Source organism: Ahaetulla prasina, chromosome 6, assembly GCF_028640845.1.
Source record: "Ahaetulla prasina isolate Xishuangbanna chromosome 6, ASM2864084v1, whole genome shotgun sequence".
NCBI classification, from domain to species: domain Eukaryota; kingdom Metazoa; phylum Chordata; class Lepidosauria; order Squamata; family Colubridae; genus Ahaetulla; species Ahaetulla prasina.
The window spans coordinates 13,265,072-13,278,746 of NC_080544.1; the positions used below are offsets into that span (position 1 = coordinate 13,265,072).

Here is a 13,675-nt window from a genome sequence, read left to right on the forward strand (position 1 = left end):
GTAGACAGTCTAAGCTTAAAGTTTTGGGGGTCTGGGGAAGAAACAACAGAGTCAGGTAGTGCATTCCAGGCATTGACCACTCTGTTACTGAAGTCATATTTTCTGCAATCGAGTTTGATTTCAATTTGATAAATTTGATTTAAACTTGATTTTAATCATGGTTTTTAAAGAGCAGCTGCCATCTCTGTCCCGCAGCGGCTCCTCCTCTGACCCGCTGTTGACTCACTGACAGTCCCTTTCACTTTAATGGACAGCTGGTGATACCAACTGGGACGCAACAAGGTGAGGGACGTGATGGCCAGCGGGTGAGTGGATGCCCGCTAACAGGCGCTGCCATGATGGATCTGAAATGACTGGTGCTTTTTAATATTACATTTATAAGCTGCTTAGAAGGTTTCACTTTCATTTTTACTGCTTGCCCTTCCTCTTCACACTTAAGAGCCTGGCGGTACAAATGCATTTCTCTTCAAACAATCATACCGTTTGTAGTATAGATAGATTTGCAAAACAATGGGCTAAAGGAATATTCCTGAACTTTTGTTTTATGATTTATCTCATGGTTACTGTGAAATTGTGTGAATGCATCAATGCAGTGCATGTGCTCTCAGCTTACGGAGCTTGAATTCTTTGAACGAGTTTACCTAAAATGTAAATATTGCAGAATATACAGCCTCACGCTACATAACTAAGCTCCATTTCATGCTGAGTAAATTAAATTATGAATGTATCTTAAATTGAAAACTATATTTAGATAGTTTTACACCAAAAGCGTTTGATTAAAAAAAAATCCTATTTAATTTTTTTCAAAAATCAGATTTTTTTTTATTATTTTTTTTAAAAAATAATTGATTTTTATCCATCCTGGGTCCATGTCTGGGGAGAATAGATGAATGTGTTTAGCTTATTATTCTAAAGATTATTTTATTACTGTACAGCTGGTCCTTGTTTAGTGAACTCAATGGGAAAGCGTTTGCTAAGGGAAATGGTCACTGCTTTTACGATCTCCCTCCAGTTCTCCTCTGCTTTACAGACTTGCAAAGGATGTAAAATGTGAGGATTGGTCACCAAGGGAACTTTTCAAATCCCTGTTGTAACGGTCACTAAACAAAGCAATCACTAAACAAGGACCACCAATATTTTGTTTTTCGGGACTTCTGCAGCCCGTGCCATGTATTACCTGCATTGTCGCATTGGTAAGGTTTCTTTCCTTAGTAATAAATGTTGCTTTTTTTTTTCTCTGCCTCCCCCCACTCCCCTTTAGAAAATTTCAGAGTTTTATGCACTGGAGAAAAGGGCTTTGGGTACAAAGGATCCACCTTCCATCGAGTGATACCTTCGTTCATGTGCCAGGTAATAAAACCCCAAATGTCCATTTTGCAAAGTTAATTGTGAATCAGACAAGTAACTTTATACAATGGGGGGAAAGGCGCCTTAACAGCTCGGAATAGGAAGGATGATCACTTTCAGTCACCAAGCTTGGAAACTGAATGTAAAAGAAAAGATCTCTCTGTGTCCTGCCATGCCCCCTTCGGGAGTCTGAATCTGAGACGGAAGATGAACAGCTGAGAGAGAGCGGGAGAGTGGCTCCATTGACTGTGGAGGAAACTGGAAGGGCAAAGTCAGGCTGGGCAGAGAGGGGGAGGGGTAGAACAAGAGAGAGGGGGTTCAGTTGAAGACCAAGGCCCACCCCCTCCTCATCCTTGGGTGTGCAGAGAAGAACGCAGAAGAGAGCAATGTGAGTTGCGTGGCTTACATGGAAGGAAAGGGCCCCGATTCCCTACACAAGGCACACCTGGGGATGGAGTTTAAAGGAGAGGTAGTTGCGGGGGAGGTGTTTGTCGGGAACAAACGGTGAATTCATCTAGTGTTGAGAGTTGTGGCCTGCATTCTTGGCATTGCTCCTGACTGTTTGTCTGCAGTGCCGTGCTTCTGTGTGCTTATCTTGTCTTGCTGGAATTCTTCCCGTAATTCGCTTCTGGGACTCATTATCTTGCCCAGCTGGATAATTGATTGATTGCAGTCATTCTGCTTACAGCGTTTGGACTGGACTATCTGCAGCCAGAAGCTGCTGCAGGTTTGGGGGAGAGTTTTTCCTCCAGGTTGGAGAGTAAACAGGACGTTGGGAGCAAAGTTGGTGTCGATAAAGGGACTCATACTGGTTCTCTGGCTGCGTTGCCTTCATGCCACGCCCCGGGTCGTCACATATCCTCTTCTCTCGTCACTAACCACAAATAAATATCTAATGGAGATATTCTCCATCATCCAGGTCATGGTTGTCTCAAAGGTGCTTTTCCAAAAAGCAACTGGATTTTCTTGGGGTTTCCCCCCCCCCTTGAAAACATTTCGCTTCTCATCCAAGAAGCTTCTTCAGTTCTGAAGTGTCTTGGATGAGAAGCAAAATGTTTTCACAGGGGGAAAAAATGGTTAAGTGAGTTTTGTCAGTTTTACGACCTTTCTTCCCATGGTTGTTAAGTGAACCACTGCAGCTGTTAACTTAATGACAACGATTGTTAAGTGAATCTGGCTTCCCCACTGACTTTGCTTATCAGAAGGTCGCAAAAGGGGATCACATGACCCTGGGACACTGAAACTGTCTTAAGTACATGCCAGTTTCCAAGCGTCTGAATTTTTGATCACATGACCATGTGGGGTATGGGTCATGAGTCACTTTTTTCAGTACCGAACAATCACTAAATGAATAATTGTAAATCGAGGACTACTTGTATACAAATGTAATCAGCTTTGTAGACCTTAAAAATACTGGAAGTTTGTAAGAAGAGATTGAATAACCATTTATGGGTTTCCTGCCTAAGCCGGGGGTTGGACTAGAAGACCTCCAAGGTCCCTTCCAACTCTGTTATTCTATTCTATTCTATTCTGTTCTGTTCTGTTCTGTTCTGTTCTGTTCTGTTCTGTTCTGTTCTGTTCTATTCTATTCTATTCTATTCTATTCTATTCTATCCTATTATCATCCCCAGCTCCATATCCATATCCATATCCATCCCATTGGCTAAATACTTTAACATGAGGATAAGAGCTTAGATAATTCATAAATGACCTCACCTGGAAATATCATCAGTGGTCCATTAGAAATGTATGATACATCCCACATTCTGGATATATTTGAATTCTGTTGTCAGGTTTTCTAAATAGCATTGTCATCTGAAGTATTGCCACTTAAAAGTAAGTTGCCTTTAAGTGTGTAATATAAAGAGCTGTAATAATGTCTTATCATTCCACAATTTACATTTAAGCTCTGGGTGGCAGAGCTATTTAAAACAATTAAAGGTACAGGGCTTTGATCTGTCAGCCTCACTAAATGATAGGTGTGCTTCTAGGCATGTTAAGTTTTGAGAATGAGGCATACAGATTTTGTACATAATGCATTAAGTTGATTTCCGGGACTTTGAAGCCAATTCCTATGCAATTCCAACTTCCCAAAATTTGTTGTCGACTGCCATAAATCATTCACGGGGCCAATGGACTGCCAGCTATAAATTAGGGATATTTGTTTACACATCCTTCTGGATGAAGTCCCCAAGTTGGGGAAAAGAAGGTCAAATGAGTTAAACATCCTTCTAGCACTCTTCAGTGTAATATCCTTGAACCATTCCAAAAATTCTACCTGAGTTGAGCAGCCCTTCTAAAAGACGATAAATTGTACATTTCAGTATGGTTTTTTTTAAAAAAAGGAAATTGTTAAATATATGGGAAGTGGAATATAATAGCATAGCATAGCATAGCATAGCATAGCATAGCATAGCATAGCATAGAATAGTTGGAAGGGACCCTGGAGGTCTTCTAGTCCATGGTTCTGAAATATATAAAACTTCATTAACTTATAAATATATATATATAAAACTTCATTAACTTATATATTTTCTTCCTGTCATACTGGTTCTACCAATTCAGTTTGGGTACAATTCTCAGCGTCTTAGCTCAATGGCTAAGATGCTGAGCTTGTCGATCGAAAGGTCAAGAGTTCATCGGTTTGAATCCCTAGTGCCGCGTAATGGGATAAGCTCCCATTACTTGTCCCAGCTTCTGCCAACCTAGCAGTTTGAAAGCAGGTAAAAAATGCAAGTAGAAAAATAGGGACCACCTTTGGTGGGAAGGTAACAGCGTTCCGTGCGCCTTTGGCATTGAGTCATGCCGGCCACATGACCATGGAGACGTCTTTGGACAGTGCTATCTCATTGTCTTTGAAACGGAAATGAGCAGTGCTCCCTGGAGTCGGGAACGACTAGCACATATGTGCGAGGGGAACCTTTACCTTTAACAGTACCAAGTGCTTTTGTGATTCTGCCTGATTTCAAACAAGAGATAAGCAGGTTTCTTCCTGTGGTCTAAACTCCTCTGAATTCAGGCAAGCAACCACACAAAAGTGAGCAGATTCTATTTTTGCTTCTGTTTTCTGTTATTACTTATTCCTAAGAATTTCCTAGCTCTGCCCATATTCAGGCAAAGGATAAAGAGTTGGCTTTCCTCATACTTTGCAACTGATTCCATCTTCCCGATTTAAGTTTTAAATGCATACGGGTGATCCTCGACTTACGACCACCACTGAGCCCAAAATTTCTGTTGTTAAGTGAGACATTTGATAAGTGGAGTTTTGCCCCCATTATACGATCTTTCTCGTCACCGCTGTTAAGCGATTCATCGCCATTGTTAAGTTAGTAGCACAGTTGTTAAGCGAATCTGGCTTCTCCATTGTCAGAAGGCCACAAAAGGGGATCATGTGACCCCGGGATACTGTGACTATCATGAATATGAACCAATTGCTAAGCATCTGAATTTTGATCACATGACCGTGGAGATGCTGCAACGGTCATAAGTGTGAAAAACCGCCACAAATCACTTTTTTCAGTGCCGTTGTATCTTTGAACGGTTACTAAATGAACTGTTGTAAGTCGAAGGCAACCTGTATAGTATTTTAAAACAGGGGTCTCCAACCTTGGCCACTTTAAGACTTGTGGACTTCAACTCCCAGAATTCCTCAGCCAGCTTTGCTGTTTTAAAATATCAGGTTAGTACCTGATTTTTATTTTAAAGGAAAGTGGGACAAACAGTATTAACTCAGTTGGTTACCTACGGTAGACGTACAGTGAATCTTCTCATTTAGCAAAACTTTTGCTATAAACATAAAGGACATCCGATTGCTGAAAATTTCAGTCTTCTAGGATTGTGGCTTTTTTAAATATATGTATGTAATTTGACACAAATGTGTTCCTTTTCCCCCTTCCCAGGCTGGTGACTTTATGAATCACAACGGTACGGGAGGAAAATCTATATATGGCAGTCGCTTTCCAGATGAAAATTTCATTCTTAAACATGTTGGACCAGGTAAGCAAGTTTTCCTGTCCATCCTTCTAGATTTTGGCATATATTTGTTATAGAACTGAAGTCTCAGAATTGAGATTGAAAATTTTTATTAGATTTAAAAACAAACAAAAACAATGGACATTGCTCCACGTCTCTGGTTTCTAACATATACGTCAAGTTCAAGTTACTATATCATATATTCCTCAGTCTATATATAAATTTACATATCTCCTAATTCCTTATATATCAAGTATATACTATATTACTGCTACTCCTACAACTATATACATATTTTATTAATCTATTATACCCTCACAAGTACAATATACTTTGATATATACATTTCCAGAGAGGGACGCAGTGGCTCAGGGGCTAGGACGTTGTCGATCGAAAGTTCGGCAGATCAGCAGTTTGAATCCCTAGTGCTGCCGTGTAATGGGGTGAGCTCCCGTTACTTGTCCCAGCTTCTGCCAACCTAGCAGTTTCGAAAGCACGTAAAAATGCAAGTAGAAAAAATAGGGACGACCTTTGGTGGGAAGGTAACAGTGTTCCGTGCGTCTTTGGTGTTGAGTCATGCCGGCCACATGACCACGGAGACGTCTTCGGACAGCACTGGCTCTTCGGCTTTGAAAGGGAAATGAGCACCACCCCCTAGTCACCAGACTAGCACATATGTGCGAGGGGAACCTTTACCTTTTCCTTTACTTTGACCCCAAAGTAAAACCCACCAAAGAAGAGGCTTCATGCGACAACCTCTCTCTGTGATTGGCTGTTCTCTGTTTTTGTTTAGCTAAGTTAAATCGCCCTCTTGTTTTCTTGCCAGGTATCCTGTCAATGGCCAATGCTGGCCCCAACACAAACGGATCTCAATTCTTCATTTGCACGGCCAAAACAGATTGGTAAGCATTAAGGGATGCATAAAACATGACTCAGGGTGTTCTTAATGTACTCAATTCGATTGATTGATGCTTAGAATACAGCATCCAGTTTCAGCCCAATACCAACAAAGATGTTGAGATTTTGGAATGAGTTCAGGGAAAATGGGAACAAGCTTGCCTTCAACCAATGGAGCAGCTTGACTTCAGACATTGTGGGAGCTTCATCACTGGAAGCTTTCAAGAAGAGACTAGACCAGGGGTCTCCAACCTTGGTCCCTTTAAGACTTGTGGACTTCAAATCCCAGAGTCCCTCAGCCAGCAAAGCTAGCTGAGGAACTTTGTGAGTTGAAGTCCACAAGTCTTAAAGGGACCAAGGTTGGAGACCCCTGGACTAGACTGCCATCTGTCAGAAATGGTGTGGGATCTCCTGCACCTGGGGGTTAGACTAGACAACTTACAAGGTCCCTTCCAACTCTTTATTCTGTTAAGAACAACAAAGATGATCAGAGGCATAGGAGCTATAATATATGAAGAACGGTTGTAGGAATTGGTTGTGCCTAGTTTAATGAAAAGTGTTCTGACCTAGGCTTCCCCAAAAAACACGTAACAGAATCCTGGTCCCGACTTTATTTATTTATTTTATTTATAATTTAATTTCTATACCGCCCTTCTCCCGAAGGACTCAGGGTGGTTTACAGCCATATTAAAATACAGAAAATAAATAAATTTAAAAAGAATTTAAAAACAAATATTTAGTAGGCCAAATCAACTAAAACGGTCTTAGACTGACATAAAACCCCTTAAAATTTACAATTAAAATACACTTAGGCTAGTCCCGCTCGATGAAATGATAAAGTCTTCAGTTCCCATTTGAAGGTCCGGAGGTCGAGGAGTTGGCGTAATCCCGGAGGCAACTCGTTCCAAAGGGCCGGTGCTGCCACAGAGAAGGCTCTCCCCCTGGGGGCCGCCAACCGACATTGTTTGGTCGACGGCACCCTGAGAAGGCCCACTCTGTGGGAGTGCACAGGTCGTTGGGAGGCTGTCGGTGGCAGAAGGCGGTCTCGTAAATATCCCGGTCCTAAGCCATGGAGCGCTTTAAAGGTGGTCACTAACACCTTGAAGTGCACCCGGAAGGCTACCGGCAGCCAATGCAGGCCACGCAGGATAGGTGTTATATGGGAGCAAAGAGGTGCTCCCTCTATCACCTGCGCAGCCACATTCTGGACCAGCTGGAGCCTCCTGGTGCTCTTCAAGGGGAGCCCCATGTAGAGAGCATTGCAATAGTCCAGGCAGGAAGTAACAAGGGCGTGAGTGACCATGCGTAAGGAGTCCCGGTCAAGGAAGGAGCGCAACTGGCGAATCAGGCGAACCTGATAAAATGCTCCCCTGGTGACTAAAGGTGACTAAAACCCCTTTTATTAAACAAATAGTGAATTCCTCTCATTCACATCCAGCAGTTACAGACCTTGTCTTGCTTGGAGAGCTGCTAGGCCAATATCTTCAAAACTTGGCAAGGAGTCTCAGAGAGTCACAAACCAATTAGGCAAACTAATTGTTTCTTGCAAACTCCACTCCCCTTTTGCTCCTCTTTTATTCCCTCTGGGAGGGCCCATTCATCATCCATCTGTGGCCTTACTCCCAAGTCGACCCTTGTTCTTTAGTTATTCCCTTCATCTGGCAACTCTGCACATGCGCACACTGGGAACAGGCTCCAGCTGTTCGTCTGCCTCACTGATGTCTGACTCTGAAGGCAGCTGATAATTGGCATCTGTCCCTGGCCCCCTCTCTGCCTCTGACTCAGAGCCCTCATCAGAGCCATCCCCAGACTTCAGGACTGGCCCATGTTCTTCCCCAATCTCCTCACTGTCCGAATCTGCTGCCAGCCCCGCTAGTGGGCCACAACAAAAACAAGAACCGGGGGTGTCATGATAGCGGTCTTCCAGTATTTGAGTGTTAACTTTTCCATGTATAAAATCTCTTTCCATTGGACCCTATATAGAACCTCAATGAGACCACACCGCATCCAGCGTTGGTCACCACATTACAAAAAAAGATGTTGAGACTTTTGGGGAAAATGTGCACAGAAGAGCAACTAAGATGATTAAAGGCTTGGAGACTAAAACATTAGAATAGAATAGAATAGAACAGAACAGAACAGAACAGAACAGAACAGAACAGAATAGAATAGAATAGAATAGAATAGAATAGAATTTTTTATTGGCCAAGTGTGATTGAACACACAAGGAATTTGTCTTGGTGCATATGCTTTCAGTGTACATAAAAGAAAAGATACGTTCATTAAGGTACAACATTTACAACACCAATGATGGTCAATATATCAATATAAATCATAAGGATTGCCAGCAACAAAGTTACAGTCATACAGTCATAAGTGGAAGGAGATGGGTGATGGGAACAATGAGAAGATTAATAGTAGTGCAGATTTAGTAAATAGTTTGACAGTGTTGAGGGAATTATTTGTTTAGCAGAGTGATGGCCTTCGGGGAAAAACTGTTCTTGTGTCTAGTTGTTCTGGTGTGCAGTGCTCTATAGCATCGTTTTGAGGGTAGGAGTTGAAACAGTTTATGTCCTGGATGTGAGGGATCTGTAAATATTTTCACGGCCCTCTTCTTGATTCTTGCAGTATACAGGTCCTCAATGGAAGGCAGGTTGGTAGCAATTATTTTTTCTGCAGTTCTAATTATCCTCTGAAGTCTGTGTCTTTCTTGTTGGGTTGCAGAACCGAACCAGACAGTTATAGAGGTGCAAATGACAGACTCAATAATTCCTCTGTAGAACTGAATCAGCAGCTCCTTGGGCAGTTTGAGCTTACTGAGTTGGCGCAGAAACAACATTCTTTGTTGTCCTTTTTTGATGATGTTTTTGATGTTAGCTGTCCATTTTAGATCTTGCGATATGATAGAACCTAGAAATTTAAAGGTTTCTACTGTTGATACTGTGTTGTCTAGTATTGTGAGAGGTGGAAGTATGGAAGGGTTTCTCCTAAAGTCTACCACCATTTCTACGGTTTTGAGTGTGTTCAAAATTAGTGTATTCAAAATTAGTGAAGAAAGGTTGCAGGAATTGGGCATGTCTAGTTTAATGAAAAGAAGGACTGGCGGGGGGGGGTGTAAGTGTGACATGATAGTGGTCTTCTAATATTCGAGGGGTTGTCACAAAGAAGAGCTACAGGTTTGCAGGGGAGGGGAATCTGAGCCTTTTGATTTCTTTATTACTCCTGGTGTTCAATAATAGCCTACTGTCCTTTTTTTTTTATTTGCATTTATATCCCGCCCTTCTCCGAAGACTCAGGGCGGCTTACACTATGTCAAGCAATAGTCTTCATCCATTTGTATATTATATACAAAGTCAACTTATTGCCCCCAACAATCTGGGTCCTCATTTTACCTACCTTATAATGGATGGAAGGCTGAGTCAACCTTGGGCCTGGTGGAACTTGAACCTGCAGTAATTGCAAGCAGCTGCTGTTAATAACAGACTGCATTAGTCTGTTGAGCCACCAGAGGCCCCATCAAGTTACCTTTGCTTTTGTTTGCTCAGCTAGAGCTTGGTCAAAGACCATCCTGCTGATCAATGATCTCTAGACCTTTGGGAGCAGGGATTTCCCTGCTGACCAGCCTTTGAGCTCCGTCAACATTTCAACTTTCTGTTGCAAAAGCATTTTTTTCTGAGATTCTGCCTCTCAGTTAGCCTTCCTACCAAAGTTCAGTGTTTGTCTAATTTTTCCAGGGCTGATCTTAATTTTAATTTTTTTTTAAATTTTAACCTTTCTACTTGTCTGCAAACAGTAGCCACAGTGAGAGTTTTAGCCTGGCACATCTGGGGCAGACCAAGTTGGTAGAAAGTTATTCTGAAGTGAAAACAAACCAGAGGGAGTCTTGTTGTGACCCAGGCCCAAGTAGGTAGTAGGAAGCTCAGTCCGTGGGGGGGAAAAAAACTTTATTCGAACAGATGAAAATTATTTCATTCCCAGCGTAGTTCAACTAAATTAAAACAAATTCTTCCCAACACAAATTCTTCAATCCTATCGCAAATCTTGGTCCAATTAGGCAAACTGCCAAAGGCCTTTCTTGGCAAATGTTCAGAAGTCACAAAAATAAATGCAAGATGTAGATGAAGCAGAAAATGAAGCTACCAATGTTGTTTTCCAGCAAAGCCCAAACGCCGTTGCTGGTCTGTTTTAAGCCTTATGGGAGGGGCTAATAATCTCATGGCCTTACTCCCGAGTTATCCTTTGTGCTTGAGCTGCTCTTGCCTTACTGGCAGCTCTTCTCATGAGTGCATTAGGAACAGGCTCCTCCTATTCTTCTGCCTCACTACTATCAGGCTCTGGAGGCTCTGGAGTCCGCACCTCACTCCCCAATGGCCCTGGCCTCACCTCAGCCTCATCGCTGTCCGACTCCATTGGAGCTCCTCAAGCTGCTGGCCACAACATGTCTCTTGCTTTCTCACCCTTAACTGCATGTAGTCCTTGACTTAACAACAGTTCATTAGTGGTTTACACTGAAAAAAAGTGACTTATGGCCGTTTTTCCACACTTATGACCAAGAGATTGGATGACCAATTTGAAATGGTAGAGGGTTCTCCTGCTTGAGCAGGGGTTTGGACTAGAAGATCTTGAAGGTCCCTTCCTTCCAGCTCTGTTATTCCGATACTCTGTGATTTGTCTGTGATTTTGTTTGTATTGCAGGCTGGATGGAAAGCACGTTGTGTTTGGCCACGTCAAAGAAGGCATGGACGTTGTGAAAAAAATCGAAAGCTTTGGGTCCAAGAGCGGAAAAACTTCAAAGAAGATAGTCATTACCGACTGTGGCCAGCTGTGATCATTCAACCTGTGACCTCAAGATGCCTTCTCTGAAGAATCAGATGGAGAAAAAGAATGCCTCAAAACTATTTACTTAGAGATTTCTCAGTTAATCCCCTTGGACACCACTGAAATACATGAAGAAGTCCAATTTGAACCACCTTGAACTCTTAATTTTAATAGCCTGTGTCACTTTTCAATACCCAAATTAAATTTTCTATCCGCAGTAGCTAAGTAACAGAAAATGTGAGAACTGTAGCTAGTTGGGTTATATTAAAAGGTTATCCTGCCGTTGGCTAAATTGGTACTCAAATTTTTCCCATTTCAAGGGAAAGTAGATCTGTGTAGGCTATTAAGTCAAGATGGCTTCATAATAGCCTCTTCCCCTTTAAACTTCAAACACAAACTCTTAAAAAAAGAATATATTGGCTCTCAGTTAAAGCCTTTCCTGTTTCCGTGACTTGAAGACTGAAGAACCCTCCAAGCCGCAAACGTGGAATTAATGGATTTCCTAGAGTTTGTCTGAAACTGCTCCTGTGCCTGGATCATGACAAGGACAAAATGATAGTTTGTTTGGGATGCTTAGAATGAGCACTTGCAAGGAATGTGCTGCTTTTAGAATCGGAATTTAGGAATATGGTACCAGAACATATTCCAGAACAACTGGAATATTTTGATTAACTTGCAAAAAAAAAAAAGAATGTTACTTATCTCAGATGCAGTTTTGAATGACTGAATTTAAGCATCAGGGAAAACTCTACGTATTCACTGGTAAATATAGTATGATAGCTGACGTATATACTCAACGATCTATTTCTCCTCTTAACAATTCTGTATCAGAACCAGTGCTGGATTGCATTTTGCTTTATTTAAAAGTAGATTAAATAGCTGCCAAGCTGCTAGGCACAGCCTTTGAGACTGTAAGTAGATGAACTGGATTACTAATTCAATTATTTGCGCTTTCAAGCTTGCCACGCCCAATTAGAACAGAAATTCTAAACCTAAGACGGCTCGCTGGTTCATATCGTGAGCTGTGAATTTCACAACGGATTTCCCATCTTCCCTTTTTTGGGGGGAGGGGGGATTAATTCAGATTACTGTCCTAGATCTCCACATTCAGTTTCACAACATAGATGTAGCATGTAGTTAAGGCTGGTGACCCACACCATTGGTACCAGGGATGGGTTTCACTTACCTTGGCTACTGGTTCGCTCACTATGTTTTTGAAGCTTCTGTGCATGCACAGATCGTATTTGATGATGGGTGGGCGGAGCCTCCCGTTGCGGCTGCTACCAGTTCGCCTGAATCAGGGCAAACTAGTAGCAACCCACCACTGATTGGTACCATCGTCTTTATCTCAGGAATCTAAGGGTAGGTTCTGATTTCACCAGAATCCTACAATAATGGAATTGCAGTCAGGACTGCAAAACAGGAAATAGAAAATAACTCTTTTATCTGTCCTTACATGTTGGGGGTTTATGAGGAACTTGAACTGTTGATGTGAGCAGCCATCTTGAATTCTGCCGAAGACAAGCTGAAAATACCCATGCTGTAGTCTGTTACTGATTGCACCTGTCTCCACTAAGCGAGCAGAGTTAAGAATTGAAGCCATGTATGTGTGTCTTTTATCAGATTTTGAAATGTGATGACCCTTTTTATGTGAATTTATAACTCTCTAGTGGTCATTTCGCTGAAGGTTGAAAATGCTGCCGTATACAGGTATCCTCAACTTAACGGCCATTTGTACAGTTCAAAATTACAACAGTGCTGAATAAAGTGACATCCAACCCATCCTCCCAAGTTACAACCGTCACATTAATCTCCCCCCCGCCCCCCTGTCCCGACCACATGACTGGGATTTGGGTGCTTGGCAACTGGCTCACGCACAACGGTTGCAGTGTCTTGCAGTCACACGATCATAGTTGGCTTCCAACAACATCAGTGTGGAAGTCCGCAAGGAAAGTCACAGATCACAAGCTTGTGATGTCTGGCTTCACAACTGTGGCGAAAACGGGTCATAAAATGGGAGTGAAGTCACATCATGATGGGTTTTTTTTTTCTGGTCTTTAGTTGCGGTCGTTGGTTGAGACTACCTTTATACGGAAAAGTCTAAGAACAAATGTGATATCTTGATCCATGATTTTCTCATTGTTTTGAAGTGTTTTTGAACTTGTTGGCTCATGTTCTCTATCGATAATGAATGGTATTTTTTATAACATGTTTGTTTAAGTATGTAATATATTAAATACCTTTGCTAGGAGACAATGCTTTTATGTCTTTCTTAGGTTAAAGAGAAGCAGTTCCTTAGTCCTGTAAAGAAATGCAAAAGCAACTTCTTGTTGAGATGATTTATATTCCTTGTAGACAGCTAGTCATTTGCATCCTTTTAGAGAGTCGTTGAGGCCACTTGAAGGTTCATCTGTGTCTTCAGGGGTCACCTGCATAGTGCAAATGAGCGTGGAGCCTGTTAAAAGGACTGTGTTGTAGACTGGAGATAGAGGATGTCATATTCCTCCCCTTTCTTTGAGAGAGGGCTGTTCAATTTTGACATAGATGTCCTCTTTGACCCCTCTTTCAAACTAGCGGTCCTCTCTGTCCAAAATGTTGACTTTGCTGTCTTCAAAAGAGTGGACTTTGTCTTTCAAATGCA

General features: G+C 42.0%; 1 protein-coding gene across 1 annotated transcript in view; it reads left to right on the plus strand.

Moving 5' to 3' along the window:
* Positions 1–13,336, plus strand: part of PPIF (peptidylprolyl isomerase F) — a 32,171-nt gene extending 18,835 nt beyond the window's left edge. Inside the window, exons 3-6 of the mRNA XM_058189522.1 lie at positions 1,262–1,350; positions 5,247–5,343; positions 6,146–6,221; positions 10,912–13,336. Of these exons, the coding sequence (XP_058045505.1) occupies positions 1,262–1,350; positions 5,247–5,343; positions 6,146–6,221; positions 10,912–11,044 (395 nt within the window). The 3' untranslated portion in view covers positions 11,045–13,336. The remainder of the gene's footprint in view (positions 1–1,261; positions 1,351–5,246; positions 5,344–6,145; positions 6,222–10,911) is intronic.
* The last annotated feature ends 339 nt before the right edge of the window (positions 13,337–13,675 follow it).